The sequence below is a fragment of the Natator depressus genome, chromosome 8, assembly GCF_965152275.1.
Source record: "Natator depressus isolate rNatDep1 chromosome 8, rNatDep2.hap1, whole genome shotgun sequence".
In the NCBI taxonomy this organism is placed as follows: domain Eukaryota; kingdom Metazoa; phylum Chordata; order Testudines; family Cheloniidae; genus Natator; species Natator depressus.
Window position 1 is genome coordinate 69,514,407 of NC_134241.1, and position 19,207 is coordinate 69,533,613.

The 19,207-nt window shown below is 40.9% G+C and overlaps 1 protein-coding gene across 1 annotated transcript; it reads right to left on the reverse strand.

The window, feature by feature from the left end:
• Positions 1-7,202: 7,202 nt before the first annotated feature.
• On the reverse strand, positions 7,203-19,193 carry RTCA (RNA 3'-terminal phosphate cyclase). The gene is made up of 11 exons (XM_074961259.1): positions 18,994-19,193; positions 18,485-18,585; positions 17,213-17,356; positions 15,205-15,328; positions 14,510-14,568; positions 12,580-12,721; positions 11,485-11,609; positions 10,353-10,411; positions 9,619-9,713; positions 8,412-8,516; positions 7,203-7,634 (listed from the first exon to the last, which is right to left on the reverse strand). Exons 1-11 carry the CDS (start codon positions 19,036-19,038, stop codon positions 7,536-7,538), a joined length of 1,098 nt encoding a protein of 365 aa, XP_074817360.1. The 5' UTR covers positions 19,039-19,193; the 3' UTR covers positions 7,203-7,535.
• Positions 19,194-19,207: the final 14 nt, after the last annotated feature.

The following is a 19,207-nucleotide window of genomic DNA, read 5'->3' on the forward strand; positions in this document are numbered from 1 at the left end:
AGTGAGTTTGTGTGTGTGGGTTTGGGGGGGGGGGTGAGAAAACCTGGATTTGTGCTGGAAATGGCCCACCTTGATTTTCATGCACGTTGTAAGGAGAGTGGTCACTTTGGATAGGCTATTACCAGCAGGAGAGTGAGTTTGTGTGTGTGGGTTTTGGGGGGGGGTGGGTGAGAAAACCTGGATTTGTGCTGGAAATGGCCCACCTTGATTTTCATGCACGTTGTAAGGAGAGTGGTCACTTTGGATAGGCTATTACCAGCAGGAGAGTGAGTTTGTGTGTGTATGGGGGTGGGGGTGGGGGTGAAAACACCTGTATTTGTGCTGGAAATGGCCCACCTTGATTTTCATGCACGTTGGAAGGAGAGTTTGTGTGTGTGGTTTTTGGAGGGGGGTGAGAGAACCTGGATTCCTGCAGGAAATGGCCCACCTTGATTTTCATGCACGTTGTAAGGAGAGTGGTCACTTTGGATAGGCTATTACCAGCAGGAGAGTGAGTTTGTGTGTGTGGGTTTTGGGGGGGGGGATGAGAAAACTTGGATTTGTGCTGGAAATGGCCCACCTTGATTTTCATGCACATTGTAAGGAGAGTGGTCACTTTGGATAGGCTATTACCAGCAGGAGAGTGAGTTTGTGTGTGTGGGTTTTGGGGGGGGGGGGTGAGAAAACCTGTATTTGTGCTGGAAATGGCCCACCTTGATTTTCATGCACGTTGGAAGGAGAGTTTGTGTGTGTGGTTTTTTGGAGGGGGGTGAGGGGGTGAGAGAACCTGGATTCCTGCAGGAAATGGCCCACCTTGATTATCATACACATTGTGAAGAGAGTGCTCACTTTGGATGGGCTATTACCAGCAAGAGAGTGAGTTTGTCTGTGGGGGGGCGGAGGGTGAGAAAACCTGGATTTGTGCTGGAAATGGCCCATCTTGATGATCACTTTAGATAAGCTATTACCAGCAGGAGAGTGGGGTGGGAGGAGGTATTGTTTCATGGTGTCTGTGTATATAATAATGTATTCTGCAATTTCCACAGTATGCATCCGATGAAGTGAGCTGTAGCTCATGAAAGCTCATGCTCAAATAAATTGGTTAGTCTCTAAGGTGCCACAAGTACTCCTTTTCTTTCTATGTCAATGTAGGTGTTTTGCATTGGAACTTCCTTATTTGTTTTTAGTAACAAAATGTCTGTATTTAACGTTAACATTTCAATGGCGCATAATGACTCTAAACAAACCTCACAGCAATGAATGGAGTAAAGAAAAGGGGTGAGTTTCACATTTTGTTAAATTAATTTTTGTAAATGTTTTTGTGAAAACCGTTTGGTGCTAGAATTACCATACTACACAGAACACCTTGTACCCAAGGTCTCTTTAAATAGTAATACTTTTAAAGTTAACAGTTTATTACTCTTCCGTATGGGGCAGGTATATACCATTCCCAGTTTGTAGATGAAGAAACAGAGGCAGAGGTATGGAGTGATTTGCCAAAACCACAGAGGGGGCAAGTGAAAGATCTAGGACTATCCGGCTCTCAGTCCCAGATTTAAACCAACAGACCATACCTTTCTCAGTTAAAATACTATTTTGTTCAATTTGCAAGTAGTACATATCAGGGGGCAGAAGGCAATGGAGCTATGACAACTTACACCTTCTGAGCATCTGGCCAAAGGGGAGGGGGGGTAATCATACCTGTGCTAATCCTAAATTTTACTACTACCTTTAAAGCAGTGTGTGTCATATACACACTCAAAAAAATATAAGGGATGACCTAAATCTAAAAGGTGTAGATTAATGTACAAATGCTTTCATTCATGCACTTTTCTTAATATTACAAGAGTTAGCTCTGTTAGTTCATTTAATCTTTAAAATGTCTAAGAATTAACATATCCTAAATACGATTGTTGCCTAATGGATCCTTTGTGGTTGGAAAGTAAGACATTCCTCTTTATTGTTAAAATGCAGCAGTGATTATAGGGCAAGAAAAACAGTATTTAAAATAATTTCTATTGGAGGGTTTTTTTAATCTGAAGGGAAGGCATTAGTTGCCAAACTGCAGTATGTGGGGAGGTAGGCACTCCTGGTCTTTTCAAGTAAATGTGGACATCTTGTAAAAAGAATGTCAATGTAAATATCCCTTGAGAAGTACATTATACAAAGGTTTAAAGTGCTTAGCACTGAACTCTAAATTGGATTATTTGCATGCTAGGAGAGCTCCAGCTATGACTGATTAAGTCTTTGATAGGGTACTCTTACAAAACTATTAATCCATTTATAATCCAGAAATTATACTGCCATAAAATCCTGCCTTTAAATACGTAGGTGACTGCATTAGAGGATTTCTGTTTTGTTTCAAGCTTTTGAAACAATAACATATGACCGCGTCTAGAATTAAAACATGTCATAATGATCATAATTCTTGTTTTGGATTTTAGAGCAACTTAAATCCTGGGCTCCAATATGGCTGCTTGGTACCAGTCTTCCAGAGCAAAGCAGCCCCAAAAGTCAGCTACCTGAGGATTCTCCAGGCATAGAGGACTTTCCTAGGTAATGTAGAAGTGGATAGCTGATTCTTTGCCACCTTCTCTTGGCATCCCCAAATTGAACAGCTGAGCAGCTGTTAAAATGATGCCTTGGGGGTTACTATAGCTGAGCATAATTTATGGAAACTCTGACACTGCTCTGACTTGCATTTGGGACCAAACTGGCCCTGATATCAGGAAAAACATAGTCACTTTTGCCTCTTCTTACTTTCAATCCTGCACTGGCACTGGGCAGAACATGGCCACATCCGAGGAACTAACCCAATTTTGGTTGTGTGGTGGTTTTTTTTTTTTTTAAGTTTAAACTAGAGGGAGATTCTTCGCCCCGCACCCTACTCCAAGATACATACCAGCTAGTATCATAGAATCATAGAATATCAGGGTTGGAAGGGACCCCAGAAGGTCATCTAGTCCAACCCCCTGCTCGAAGCAGGACCAATTCCCAGTTAAATCATCCCAGCCAGGGCTTTGTCAAGCCTGACCTTAAAAACCTCTAAGGAAGGAGATTCTACCACCTCCCTAGGTAACGCATTCCAGTGTTTCACCACCCTCTTAGTGAAAAAGTTTTTCCTAATATCCAATCTAAACCTTCACAGATGTCAAAATTAAAATGTCATAATCAGTTCCCTCTCTCTTTTTGCTATCCTAGCTTCTTCTACAGCACCTACAACTCTGGAAAATAAGGAATGTATGAAGTACAAATAAAAAAAAATCCCAGTGAAAACTTATTTAACATCTGTTTTAGAGCAGTGTGTTTTGATGAATGGAGATGTTAGCTGCATGTATACTTCCCTTAAAGCTTCTCCATTTCTGGATAAGTATTTTCTGGGTCTTTCATCTCCGTGTACTAGCATTGAAAATCAAGAGCCTGGAATGGTGTTTAAGAGAGAGGTGCTCCTGATATCAACTTTAAAACTAAATTTCAATTCATACAACACTGGTGCCACCACCAGGCCATTCCTAATATTAGAAATACAAGCTTCTTAAGGGCGATTTCTATTGGTTACAAAATTAATCCTGCCCAATTTCTGTGCATGACAGGTTTCTGAGAGGAAAGGAGTTGTAAGGAGAGGCTGATATTGTTAACCAGATACATATGGAGCGATTTCTTAGCTTCAGTGGGCATTCTTCAGTCCTAAATTCAATGCTTTAATCCCAATTAAAATGCACAGTGAAGCAACTGCAGCCAATGATCTGAATGAACATAAGAGAAACGAGAGTACTGCACTTGAGCTGCAGCTTTGAAAATCAAATACCATGGACACAATCTAGTAGGAAGGTCTTGTGGTTTAGGCTCTTGTTTAAGATGCTGGAGATCTAGGTTCAGTTCCTGCTTCTGCTGCAGTTAGTTTCATGTGTGACCTTGTTTAAGACTCTTCAGGCTAGATCCACAAAGGGATTTAGGTGTTTAAAGGCCACTTTAGGTACCTAAATGCAACATTTAGGCAGGGAGTGGGCAAACTATGGGCTGCATCCAGCCTGCCAGCTGTTCTAATCCGGCTCTCGAGCTCCTGCCTGGGAGCAGGGCTGGGGGCCGCTATATGCGGCTCCCGGAAAAAGTGGCATTGCCTCGCTCCGGCACTCTAGCCAAGGAGCGGGGTCAGGGGCCGCTCCCCACGCCTCCCGGAAGCAGTGCCTTGGCCGCCCTCTGGCTCCTGTGCATAGGGGCAACCAAGGGGCTGCACTCTGCACGCCGCCCCCACGCCCATTGACCAGGAACCGCACAACCAATGGGAGCTGCAGGGGTGGTTCCTGTGGATGGGGCAGTGTGCAGAGCTGCCTAGCTATGCCTCTGTGTAGGAGCTGGAGAAGGGACATGCTGCTGCTTCCGGGAGCCGCTTGAGGTAAGCGTTGCCCAGAGCCTGCACCCCTGAGCCTGTCCCCGCGCCCCAGTCCTGACCCCCCTCCTGGCTTCCGAACCCCTTGGTCCCAGCCCAGAGCATCCTCCTACACCCCAAGCTCCTCATCTCCAGCCCCACCTCCGAGCCCACACCCCCAGCCAGAGCCCTCGCTTCTCCCCCTCCCCACCCCACCCCACTCACCTGCCCCAGCCCGGAGTGCCCTCCCGCACCCAAAACTCCTCATTTCTGGCCCAATGCCAGAACCCTCACCCCCTCCCATACCCCAACCCCAATTTTGTGAGCATTCATGGCCCACCATACAATTTCTATTCCCAGATGTGGACCTTGGGCCAAAAAGTTTGTTCACCCCTGATTTAGGCACTATGGAGATCCTCAAAAATCCTTGTTCAACTACTGCCTAATGCTGTGGGTGCCCAAAGTCCATAGCTGCCTGCATTTCTGTTGGTGCTGAAGCTAGTCCACTTATACAAATAATTATTAAGTGTGCCAGAGAGATTACCCTCACCACTGGGCTAGAGTGTCACTCACCTGGGCTGTATGAGAGAGAAGTTCAAGTTCTTGCTCAGGGATTTAAAAACAGATCTTCTACGTTGCAGGTGATTGCCTTGGCTATTGGCTACAATTCAGGGAGGGGGTTGCTGTTGTGCTTTTCTTGAGAAAGGACTGACCTGGCTTAGGCACCTAACTCCAGGAGAGGGTTCATGGCTGAGAATCCTGAATAGAGACAGGGTATCTGCCTCCAGCATGGAGTTAGGCACATAGGTATTTTTGAGGGATGAAGTGTAGGCCTCACCCCTCTCCTCAGCATTTCCTATTGGCTAGCTTAGGTGGCTCCCCACTCAACATGCTAGCTTCTGTGAATCCCATGTAGGCACCCAACTCTCACCATTCATTGTATAGGAACCACAGGTAAGCTACTCAAGGCCAAGGATTCTACTGCAGGGCATTAGGCGTTATAATGCTTGAGTCCCTTTATGGATCTATCCCTTCATCTTTCAGTACTCAGTTCTCCACATGTAAAATGGAGAACTTTTCCCTCATCCTTTATCTGTCTTGTAAATCCTTTGGAGCAGTGACTTTTCTCTTATGCATACAAGCAGCACTTAGAACAATAGTATACATCACTACTAGCTAAATTCAATCAGCTCTCTAGCAGTTGTGTTTTATGCTGTCTCTGCAGTGAGATTTTCAGTATTTTTGTACATAAAATGCAGAGTTGTAAATTAAGTACTTCAAAAGAAGTGATGTATCTGTTAGCTACTGTAATGAGTCTGATTTTAATGCTCAGATACTATGCTGATGAGTGATAGTAAAAAAAAAAAAACCTGAAGTGGAAATAAAAGTGGGTATTAGAAATGCATTTAGAGAACTTATGCATGTTACTTCAGATCCAATCAGATTATTAGACAAATACCTAAGTATAGAGACATGGGCACAAAATAAGCAAAAGAAAAAAGGATACGATACATAAGGCAAACACGGAAGAATTATCCTTGAAACTAGATGGGAAGAGAATATCAATAAACACAGTTTCAAGTGTCTGGGTTCCAGAAGCCAGGGAAATTAGAGCTAGAGTAATAAATGCCTGGCTCAAATGCACAGCAAACTGGTCTAATATGTGACAGGAAGATACCAATAAGATGAAAAGGGAACAATGTCTATAAAATGGTGATCCATCCAGTCTTAATGTGAGGCACTGCATAGTAGGGACCAAAAAAAGAAACATGAGCAAATGATCTGTTTCACAGAAATGCAAACGGTGTAAGCAATAAAGATTGTGAGGAATGTGTATACTAGAGACATGCTCAAAGTAAAACCCATAAATGGAAAAAAAAAATGGAGTGCAGGCTCAGGAGGTTTGGTCATGTAACGCACAGGCCTGACAATATGGGGATAAGATCAAAACTGAAGGAAAACGACAGGCCAACCCAAGAAGACATGTCTTAAGGTACACCTATATTTGCAGTGGTGTGTAGAGTACAGCCAGGGCATTTCCAGCTAGCATAGGTATCAACAGTGTAGATGGTGTGGCACAGGTTAGCCAAGTACAGTGCCCTATGCACCTGAACCCGAGGGTATATACCCTACATGGCTCTCTGCATGCCTCAGCCATGCCTCCCATGTCTATATGGCTATTTTTGGCAGTGTAGTGTCCTGCTGACTCCATGCAGCCAGAGCCTTTCCTGGCCCCAGTGAAAGAGTCCAGCAGCACAGAAAGGCTCTGGCAGGGGGAGTCAGTGGGGAAAGACTCCAGCAGCTCCCTGCTGTTGGAGACTTTCCCTGCTGCCTCCCCACTACCAGAGCCTTTCAATGATGTGTGTAGCTACACCTCAGTGAGTGTAGATGCAGCCTAACTTTCACTGTGGCATATAGTTTCACACACCCATACGTCGCTGCTAGCATAGACAAAGTCATAAATGAAGACAGGTTACAGCACTGAAGAGAGCACTTTGGAGGGAGACGACTTGTAAGCTGACCCCTTAATGCAAGAAAGATTATGACTTTAAAGCACAGAGTGTCTACGGTCCTTCCTGGATAACTGAAAAGAAGTTCCAGATGGTGTTTGCAAAAAAACTTAACTCACAGCTAATGAATCTACCTCACTTTAACAAATTGCTGGAGAGATCATAAGCAAAAAATATCCAATTAAAGTACACTGAAATTGCTTTATTTTTTCCATATCAATTTCAGCAAAATGACTACAGAAACAGAATACTTTAGAGACAAAGGTAGATAGTTCATTTCTGTTTATCTATTTTGTAACATAGATATGTAAAGGATCCCAAATGATAAACCTACATGTTTTAAGGGGAATGGTTGTCATTTAAGTAACTTTTAAAAGTTGTAATGGTAGTTATCAACCCTGCTGCATTCATATCCTTAAAGCTACTCAACTGTAGTTTCAACTCTCCCGAACACTTGCATTTTATTCCATTTGCTATCTCATCTGTACTCATTTTGCTGTTAAGAGCCAAAGGAAGGACAGAAAGTGTTCTCAGCATACCAAGAAATCACTACAACATCTCTGAATTTAAATCAAACCTATTATTTATGATAAAGTAACCCCTGTTCCCCACTGTGTAGCATGTCAACTGAAATGTAGTGCAATACATCAGAGATATGTTTTTTCTTTAAAGAAAAACTATAAGCTTGAGTTTATCATCCCCATTCCTTGGCACTCAATAAAGTAGGTATCTTTAGTGGAATCTTCATCTTCCGATTTTGTCACAGTAAATTTAGCCTGCAACCATGAGGACAAAGTATTAGAAAACTTGTAATGTACTTAGAACAGCCCCAGAATACTAGATGTCGAATAATATTATATTTAGTCAAACAAACGTACGTGTTTATAATTAATTCCACTGAAAATATTTTTAATTAAGGTTGTGAAAGCATCTAACCAATGCCAAGGAATTTAAAATTGAACTCTAAACACACTGTTCTCTATTTTCAGGGGTGTTTGCCAGTAATTAGTAAGAACAGGTGTTCTGACCACCTGTATCCCAGCATCAAACTCATTTCATATACACCACAAAAAAGCCAACAGAGGGTGACACTATAAAAGTATACATATTGAGGGCTTGTCTACACGGAAATTTAGAGGGAAACTGGGGAGTTAATGTATAATTCCGGCTGCTAGCAGGGTCCACCCAGTGACTATGGGCAGGTCTACACTTAAATGGTATAACACTTCGGTGACGATGCTACCTACCCTGATGGGAGGGCTTCTCCTGTCAGCATAGGTATTCCATCTCCGTGAGAGGCAGTAGCTATGTTGACTGGAGAAGGCTTCCTGTCGACACAGCACTGTCCACACAGGACATTAGGTTGGTATAATGACATTGCTCGGGGCTGTGGATTTTTCACACCCCTGAGCAATGTATTTGTATCGTAGACCTGGCCTTAGTGTGCACCAGGCTAGTGTGCTGTAGATTCACGCTCTGGCTTGCTACACACTAAGCCTAAGCCACAGGGTGAATGCCCATTGACAGTACTCTTCTCCATTCTCTGGACTCACCTTTGTTAGCTGTTCAGCAAAATGTATAGCTGTTTGAGTATGAAGCGTAATTGGTCCACTTTTCACTCTAGATACCCCATTGGCTAATGCCATGAAAATGATCAGCTTAAGAAGAAAAAAAATATTAGTTTTTAAACCATTACTACAGCTCCATAACACTGCTCCATGAAAGAGTCAGAGCAGCACACAAGTGAACCGAAAACAAGTAGGTTTGCTTCTTCAATGTGTATTATAGAGTGGCAACAGCCATTCCAGAGTTAAGTTTATAATGGTAATGCAATTGCAATCTTGATTCTGGCCCCCTTGCTAAAATCCACACCAAAAAAATTACATCTGACTTCAGACTGATAGGTTACACCTGGGGCTGAGCAGAACATTGGAAATGGAGGTTTCTGAATGATGACACACTCAAAGAGGTATTCACCACATATGTAGTAGTTTGACTTGAATTAGAAACACTACTCTGGCACCCGGGCCTGGTGCTAAATGTAGTGTAGCAGGAGAAAGCTGAAGGGTTCTTCATTCCCCAGGTCTCCTGCATGGAGCCAGGTAAGCAAGATGGAGAAGAATGTCCTCTCAGTATGTTCTCCCCTGCTTTCACCTAGTCACCTCCTAAGACACTTTGGAAAGCAGCCCTGCTCTTGCAGACCTTAGATCTGTTGTGTAGAGGGGATCTAGAGAGAGTGGATGTGGAGAGGTGGGGGGAGGGAATTCCCAGCCTCTTCCTCTGGATTTATTGAGGTCTGCAGGAAGAGGAAACGTCAAGTGAGTCACAGGAAGCTAGTTGACACCCGTCCTTGAGCCTCAGGAGCCTTTCCAGTTGTCATATGTGTTTCCCCATGAGCCTTAAGTGGCTTGTTTAAACTTCTAACAAGTCCATTTTGGCTTATCAGGGGTGGGTTGCTATTTCTACTCATGCTGCGAGGTCCCCTCCATGGAGCCTTCTAACACTTACGGAGTGGGAACCGGAAAAGGCTGTTTACTAGCCCCTCCCCTATGACTTCAGGATGACTGGATTTGGGAGACCCCTGAACACCTCCTATAGTTATGGGTGTAGTGGCTATTTGAATGTAACTCTGTGGCTTGTTGTGGAAATGCAATCTTAACTCTGAAATTCAAGGCTTTTTTTTTTTCCTCTCTTGATGTACATTCAATACACAGTCAAACAGCTTAGCTTCATCTTGAAGTCAGTGTATGGGGTTCTTACCTGGTCTTGCAGATAGTCATCCACTGCTCCCCCATGCCTAAGGTTTCCAAGCAGCATCTCTGCAGCTTCAATTCCAACCCTGTCAGAATTCTTACCTAAGGAGAGAGTTCAGGAGGATTAAGAAGCTCCAGAACATTTATAATATTTATTCACTGTAGCATGTGAAAAAACAGGAAATAGAAGGCAGTTAATTGCACCTTTATTGCCACACTCTTGTCTCAAATGTGCACTTGTCACGCTCTGAGGACTGTGATCTATCATCCCACTAGTGCATCTGGATAAGTATGGTACATACTTCCTCAGCATTGGGAAGAGTCTAGGCCCCCTTACACTTTGAGAAGCAGCTTTAGCCAAATAAGATACCAATTAAAATCAAATTCACTCCACCTTTAACATATATACTCTGCTATATATACTACTGGACAAATCCTACATCAGATGAATTGGGGTGGAGTGTGTATGTTTTAATAATCCAGAAGTCTTCCCAGATCAGTGATCTCTAACAATTCATTAAAATAAGTGGGTAAGTTCACAACTTTGTTGATTGATTCACCATGCTGCAGAAAAAACATGGATGTAAAGACAGTGTATTTTTTAAACGAAAGTTTTAAGATTCTATAAAGCAAAACTAAAATCCGTGAATGTCTGTTGCCCCAGGTTACTAACAATATGGGTTTAATATCCAGTAGGAAACTAAATGCACAAAACATGGATATACTTTACGCAACTCTCACCTCTTTTACCAAGTGATGATCCAGCAAACAGACAACCTGTTGAAGTCTCTGCAACAATACTAAACAGAAGAATTAAGCAAATTACCAGATAGCAATTAGGCATTTATCTGCAACCACAGCACACTGAGTTATCATATCAAGATAAGAATGGTTGGTATGATCAGTACTTGAGTCCCAAATCAATTCCTATTAAAGTCAATGGAAACATACACTTTGGCTTACAGGGCTGATCTCACTAATCGGATGGAAAATGTCCAAGAAAAAACACACTGGTGGGGGAAGAGGTTCATTGCTAACTCAGCAGATGGTACTCCTCTGAGTGAGCACCAACTGACAGCCCTGATGTAATGCTAGAGGATACCAGGCTGAAAGAGGTGTCACGTCAGAAAAGCACAGTCACGTGCATAGAAAATACACAAATTCAGCATTGAAGGTTATATATTTTAAAAAGCTAGAGAATCCAGATGTAATATCCTCATAGTAAAAAATTACCCACACTGCACATACTTTATATATTTAGGTATAGTTAGTGACCTAACCAGTAACTGTATTATGAATGTGTTGTCTTTAAATATGTACATTACATGTGGCTTTAATATAGTTTTTTGTACTTCAATTCCTTTAAAAAAAGGGATCTGCAAAGGAAATAACATTTGTTCCTTGTTTTGCTTCCCTGTGATATGAAACAGGCCTGCATTTATTCCAAACACATAAAATTTCTCCTGCTTTTAAATGAGAAATACCAGGTCCTGAGTACTCTGTTTTTGCTAGAGAACTACTGAGATTATAACATTACAAAACTAAAAATCCCTCCCTCTCTCTCAACTATTCAGGCTTCAGTCAGATGCTTAAAAACAAAGTTTTAGTTTGTTTTTGTTAACATGTATTTAATTCAAACTCCTGACAAATTCTTAGCAGAAGATTTAAACACACCAACCTCTCCTGGCAAAGATGAAATAAAAGTATAAATTTCTTGGCTTATTACAAAGTGCCCTAATTACTATTCTTAATAAAAAGGAAAGGGATATTTCTTTTTGTTTACTACCTCTCTCAGTCACAGAAGTATCATTACCATAGTCTCAACTAATAACACAGTAAGATAAGTAAATAGGAGGTTTGTATCTTGTCTCACATTATTCCACTTCCAGTTCCAAAGGCTTGATTATCAGGTTCTCGAACAGGCTGAATATTAACGTAAAGATCCCTGATTTCTTTTCTGATGCATCTCACTGCTGCTGATGCCATGTCTTTTGCTAGCTAGAGTGGTAAAACAAAAAGGAACCAGGTACAGTAGTTAAAATAAATGTTTGATCTAACATTTTCCCTATATACCTAACCATATGAATGCATTTTTGAATAATGTTCTTCCAAGCTATAAGGAGACTAGCTTTTAAAATGAATGTATTATTTTAAACTACTGCAAACTGTAAGCTGACATCTCACTTATCCTCCTTCCCCTCAGTATGCAGTTTTCCTACAAAGTTTAGGTAAAATTCAGTCCTGGGCCAATGACAGATTTTAAAGCTGCACACAGAAACTTCAGTACCAATAGAAATTCAGGATATCCCCCCATTCTACAAGATAAGGATTTTATATCTAGCCCTGATAAAGCTTGAGATATCTGATCTTAAAAATCAGAACATTTTATGTAGCGGAGAGCTATTTTAGGTCACAGTTACAAGCTCTTTGGGACAGAGACTTTAAATACCTCAGTGTTTGGAAAGCTCATAGCACATTTTCATAGGTTCTTAGATTTTAAGGCCAGAAAGGCCATTAGGTTCATTTAGCCTGACCTCCTGTATAATACAGGGCAGACAATTTCAACCAGAGATTTCTGCATCAAAGCCATCACTTCTGGTTCAGCTAAAGCCTATCTTTTAGAAAGGTATCCAATCTTGAATCTCTGCTAAGGGCTTCCGAATGGTTACAACAAGGATAATGTTCTCTCCTACCATTTTGGGTGCTACCATAATCTATATAATAATACTATATTTTAGAATTCTCAAAATTTGTATTTATTATAATATTCCTTTCCTTGGAAGGTCTGTACAGTTGGATTCATTGTACTATGGTTGCCTGGGTTTACAGGTGGAGAACTATAGAAAAAAAAGTACCAATACATTTATAGAACTATTTATAAAGATTGCATAATAGACAAATAATTGTATAATATTTATTTACACTATATAAAATTACATCCCCTTACTTGAATATTATAGGCACTCACTTTAATGGGCAAGGCTCCAGCAACAAATGCTCTTCCATGTATCTTTGTCACAGTGCCACGTTCAGTTAAGTTTATAGGGCTTAACTGTTTGACTGGTGTCATTCGGACTATCACCTCACCACCGCCTTGTGGGTAGTAGCCCCTTTTAAAAATGGCAATCAGATATGGTTAAATGCAAAGAAAAGGGATGCATGACATTACAAATTAAATTATTCCTATAAACAAGAAAATGAAACATAGATTTAGCATATTTGTTTGCTAGTACATGTCTTATCCTTAACATGCTATTTTAGACAGATCAAGTGGCTTAGAAATTTGTGATATGTATCATAGAATGAGTACAAAAAATAAAAACATAGCATTACCCTCAACGTGCATAGAATGAACTTAATTAATTGCACAAATCTTATTAACAGGTAGATTTTAATCACTGATTTTAATCATTATTTAAATCAGCAAGCAGGAAACCTTGATTTAAATCGATTTTAATTGTGTTTTGCCTGTGTACTTTTTAGTTATTTTCCTAAAGAAAGGATGATTCTTATTAGTTGGTAATCATTAAAACATATTTGCAACTAAACATGTTCTTTATGTTAAATTTGATGCTTCTTTTTGCTAACCAGGAGGACACATTTTATCTATTTAAGCATTATACAGCTTAATTTATAAAAATTAAGAACCTGAATAAATGTATTTTCATTATTTTAGAAAATGATGAATGATGCAATTCTTATTCACCAGATGAAGATTAATTTTTTTTTACTTGTGATTATTTTGTGTCAAGCTCTATTTGGGTGGAAATTCAATTAAAAATGCACAAAACACCTTTATTTTTTATTCAATAAAACTATCTTAAACATGGTGGATACATAAACTTTTGATAAACTTTTTTTCTAATCAAAATGGGCTTTGCATTTAAAAGTAACTGATTTTATTAAACAAATGAAGCATTAGATGTTTGTTTTTTGTCACCATCTCCTGCAAGATTTTAGAATTAGTAGATCTCATCCTCTTACAGCTAGTTTTTTATCCATAGACTGGAAGAAGAAAATAATCTTTCCTGCTTTTTCAGCTCCCAGTTGGATTCTTAATTTTGTATAAAATAGTCATTGAACTAAACTAGCTGAATAAACTGAGGTAAAGAAAATATTCTCTCTGCACCTGCAGAAGAGGCGCCACAGCTGTCAAAAGCTAATTTAGCACTTTAACGGACTATGATTCCAGGTGCTTAGCCAGTGCCTTCCACTAGTTCAGTGGTTTGCCTTTCTTTAAAACTTGGCAGGAAGCAAATACTACTTAATATTTTTTTTGCATTTAATGTAAATAAAATTAAGATTATAATAAATTTAGGACTTATAAATTGTCTTTTTTTTAAATTTTGAATAGTTTTAAAAAATAAACCTGCATTTAATTTAAAAAAAATCTAATTTAAATTAAAAATCCAATTTTTTATTTTTAATCATCAAGTTTTATCCACCCTGCTGATTAGCGTAGTCCATGTCTTATTCCTCTTTTCTCACACCCTACTGTTTGTTGTTCTCATCTATTGAGCCATGTCTAAAAACAGGCAGTAAGCTCCTTGTGGTAAAGACTATAAGCGGCTAGCATGGTAAGCACTATAATAAGACATTAAAATAATACTTTGCACTTAAATAGCATTGTCATTTAATGTTCTCAAAGCAATTTACAAACATTAATTAAGCCACTCAACAACCATGAGTAGATATATCTCAACCTCTTTTCATAGGTGGGTAAACTACAGGCCTTTAGCAGGTCTGATACAACTTCCACTGAAGTCAAAAGAAAAACTCCCTTTGTCTTCAGTGGACAAAATGGGGCTGGAAAGCACTCTAACATAAAGGACTCACATTCCACTTAAAGACCGGCCCCCAGCACAAAGTATTTCAAAAGCCATGACAGTATAACTTACCTCCTTTTTATGTCACAGCCAAAGGTCAAATTGAACTTTTCAATTATTGGTTTAAAGACCTGAGGAGTAAGCATACTTTAAAAATGCAGAACTATTTTGTGTTTAAACACATCCCACCCTACCATTCATTTCCCAGAGAAAAAAATATATATGTACACTGGTCTACTGTGAAGATCTCAAAATACACTATAAAAAACATTCAGTGTCATGGAGAATCAATTAGATCAGGATCTCCACATTTCATTCTGCAGACCATTTTGTAAGAGAGATTCTCCTATGGACCTGCTCCCCTCCTTCCCTATTAATAGTTAGCATTTCTAGAGCAAAGAGACTTTTAATTCAAATTATCTTTAGCAACTAAAAATAAAAGGAAAAGAAATAGACAAGTAGAGGCAGACTTCTTTGCATTTCAAGGAATGATGCGAGGCATTTGATGCCCTTTAAACATATAGTATGGAAATATTGTACTATTAATATATCAAACATATTATTTTTCACTTGGCTATTTTAACATTTAAATAGAAAGGAGGTTATTCTATTTTATTTCATATTTGAAACAGCAAAAAAAGAAAAAAATTGCTTTGATTACTTTACAATTACCACTGATGATATAAAGCAGTAATAGGAACATACAGAAATACACAAGTTACTTTTGCACCTGAAAGATTTAGCAAGTCAAAGAAGCTGATCCCTACCAACAGTGTGTAGTCTATCTGTGGAGCCATCTCAGCATTAGTCCCACCTTTTAAACGAAGTTCTGAAGGGGAAGCAGCAAACAGCACACACGGCATTGCTACCTGCATCAGGAGGCACACACTCCTAAAATGGAATTGGAAAACTCTCAAAGGTAATGCAGGCATAATCCACTTAAACCAGTAAATATCAGTCAGCAAGTGAAGTTTCAAGAGCATTTTACATATGATGTAAGCTGGACTATTTCAGTCTGAAGATAATAATTTGTGAACATAAGAAAGGCCATACTGGGTCAGACCAAAGTATCCTGTCCTCTGACAGTGGCCATTGGCAGGTGCCCCAAAGGGAATGAACAGACAGGTTATCATCAAGTGATCCATGCCCCATCACCCAATCCCAGCTTCTGGCAAACAGAGGCTAGGGACGCCATTGATGGACCTATCCTCCATGAATCTATCTAGCTCCCTTTTGAACCCCATTATAGTATTGGCCTTCACAACACCCTCTGGCAAGGAGTTCCACAGGTTGACAGTGCACTGCAGGGAAAAAATACTTTCTTGAGCTTGTTTTAAACCTGCTACCTATTAATTTTATTTGGTGACCCCTTATTCTTGTATTATGAGAAGGAGTAAATAACACTTCCTTATTTACTTTCTCTATACCAGTCATGATTTTATAGATCTCTAACATATCTCCCCTTAGTTGCCTCTTTTCCAAGCTGAAAAGTCCCAGTCTTATTAAACTCTCCTCATACGGAAACCGTTCTATACCCCTAATCATTTTTGTTGCCCTTTTCTGAACCTTTTCCAATTCCAATATATCTTTTTTGAGATGGGGTGACCACATCTATATGCAGTATTCAAGGTGTGGGCGTACCACGGATTTATATAGAGGCAATATGATATTTTCTGTCTTATTATCTATCCTTTTCTTGAGGATTCCCAATGTTCTGTTTACTTTTTTGACTGCCGCTGCACATTGAGTGGATGATTTCAGAGAACTATCCACAATGACTCCAAGATCTCTTTCTTGAGTGGTAACAGCTAATTTAGACCCAATCATTGTATATGTATAGTTATGAGCATGTTTTCCAATGTGGATTACTTTGCATTTATCAACACTAAATTTCATGTGCCATTTTGTTGCCCAGTCATCCAGTTTTGTGACATCCTTTTGTAGTTCTTCACAGTCTGCCTGGGACTTAACTATCTTGAGTAGATTTGCATCATCCGCAAATTTTGCCACCTCACTGTTTACCCCTTTTTCCAGATAGTTTATGAATATGTTAAATAGGATTGGGCCCAGTACAGATCCCTGGGGGACACCACTGTTTACCTCTTTCCATTCTGAAAACTGACCATTTATTCCTACCCTTTGTTTCCTATCTTTTAACCAGTTACCAATCCATGAGAGAACCTTCCTTCTTATCCCATGACTGCATATTTTGCTTAAGAGCCTTTGGTGAGGGACCTTGTCAAAGGCTTTCTGAAAATCTAAATATACTATATCCACTGGATCTCCTTTGTCCATATGCTTGTTGACCCCCTCAAAGAATTCTAGTAGATTGGTGAGGCATGATTTCCCTTTACAAAAACCATGTTGACTATTTCCCAACAATTTATGTTCACATCTGTGTGTCTGACAAAAAGTGAAATGACATTAGACATTCCTCTAACATATATTACCCTGCCAAAATCCTAACAAGTACCTTTTTGTCATTGAGGTTTCTTTACAAGCCTAAAAATAAAGATTTTTCCCTAAGATTTTTGTTTTATCTTTGATCAATCAAGTTTTGCATACACTCTCATTTGAGGGGGAAATTAATATAGGTTTCTTGTTGATTTCCCTTGTACATCTACATTACTAATAGCATGGATTAAGGAGTCAGTTATCAGTCCTCAGCATGAATTTCCTTGTTTTTTCTCATTTTTGCCATAACCTAAAAACTACTGAAGAATAGTTAAAACTAGTTATTACAACAGTTAACAGTAGGCATTACAACACACATACCCTGCTGTTTTGGTATCCGCTATGTGCGTTCCACCTTTGATCTTCCCAGGAGTGAAGGTTATTTCTGTTGAACCGATTTCTCCACCATCCAGCTGCCCATCACATAAATCTCGAATCATCTCTAGTCCAGACAGATGTTGAGGCCTTCAAGTCATAATACTATATTAAGACATACATCAGACTGCCTACTCAACCACATTACATTACAGAACTATTACACATTTAGTAATAGTATAACAATTGCAAGCTTCAGCCCAAACCAAGCTCGTTAAAGCTTGAGCCAAATGCAGTGGGCAAGGTGATGACCCCCCATTCCAGTCTGCTATATTGAGCCAGATAGGAGGATTGGCATAGAATCAGGGGCAGTCATTTGACTTAAGCGCATCTCAGAGTCAGGTGCACAGCAGGGTGATGAGAGCTCTCCTGGAGTACCTGTCCTGATAGCTCCTGCTGTGCATACATTCACTCTCCTATTTGTGTGGGTCTTCCACAAACCAAGAGGAGAGAAAAACTTTGGGGAAATAAAATAGGAAAACATGGTCAAAACTTTTTTTTGAAGTGTGCAAGGGTACTCAAAGGCAGGTCAAGTCAATTTCACCAAAATGATTTTGGTTCATTTTGGTGAAGCTGACTAGTTTCAAATGGACACTGTCAACTTAAACACAAAACTTTAAAAAGTTTTATGAAGTATTTAAGAAGTTCATGCACACTTCTTCAGATGCATGAAGCACGTGAACAGGTTAGGACTTCAGAGTTTCTGGATTTCAATATTGGATCCTTTCCTGACACAATAGCCTTTTGCTAAAAATCTCTTACTATTGCAGTGACACTAGTGTAGCTCCATTACAGTGAAGAGGAATACTAGTATCTGGTGGCATTTTTATTATTGGTTTCAGAGTAGCAGCCATGTTAGTCTGTATTCGCAAAAAGAAAAGGAGTACTAGTTAGTCTCTAAGGTGCCACTAGTACTCCTTTTATTTTTATTATTGTGCTCTCAAAACCCTGATATAGGTAGGGTAAGGCAATGTGGTGGTAAAAATACCCATGCCCCGACTTACATTAGCATTGCCACCACTGCTACCTGTGCTGGAGTTTCATTCAGTCACAGCAACACAGAAGGACTGTGAGCAAAGGGTCACTGTAAACACAGCCAATGCCAGGAGTGTTGAGTGGGATGCTCTCCTGCCACCCCCTCACAATTTTAGGCATGTTTTTTCCTCAACATGTTTCAATGGAAAATCTCCCAGTTCTAGGTCACTGGGGGAAGCTTACCTGAGGCCAGGCTGGCTTCTCCCAGCTCGGATCCTCCGCACTCGCAGGGGAAGCCCCAGCAGGCAGCTCAAAGCCGTGGAGACTCGCAAGATCTGGCCACCCTGCGAGGGGGAGACAGCGGGTCAGCTGCCCCACGGACGGCAGGGCAGGGATGGCTGGGCCAGGAGTCTACCTCCCCCCACTCCTCCAAGCCCCTAAAGCCGGGCTAACCACCACCCCCTTTCCCATCAAGGCCCTAAAAACCCAATTCCTCCTCCACCTCCATCCCCAGCCAGGGACGGGAGCCAAGTCAGGATTCCCCCCCCTCCAGCACACACTGAATCCCCAAGGCGCAGCCCGGCTGTTTCCGGGACCCCGCGAGGACCACCCCCCATAGCCCGGAGCCTAGCCGGCCATTCATTCACCTGCTACCCTGCTTCTGCGGGAGCCAGGCCGAGCCAGGCTCGCCGCGGGGCCCCCGGCAGCCCATCCCACCGGGCCGATCCACAGGGCCCGGTCCTTGTACTCACCCCCTCCATGATCCCGCCATCTATCTCCACCCTGTCCCCGTCCATGAGCGACAGGAAGCCGCGGCGCCTCCCCGAGAAGGAACGGCCGAGACTATGGGGAGTTGGCTGGGCTCTGCAGACAGCCAGGCCCCGGCGGAACAGGCTCCTTAGGCCGGGCACAGTGCAGGGAGGGAGGGAGCTGGAGCCGGTACCACGTGGCTGGGGAGAGTCAGGA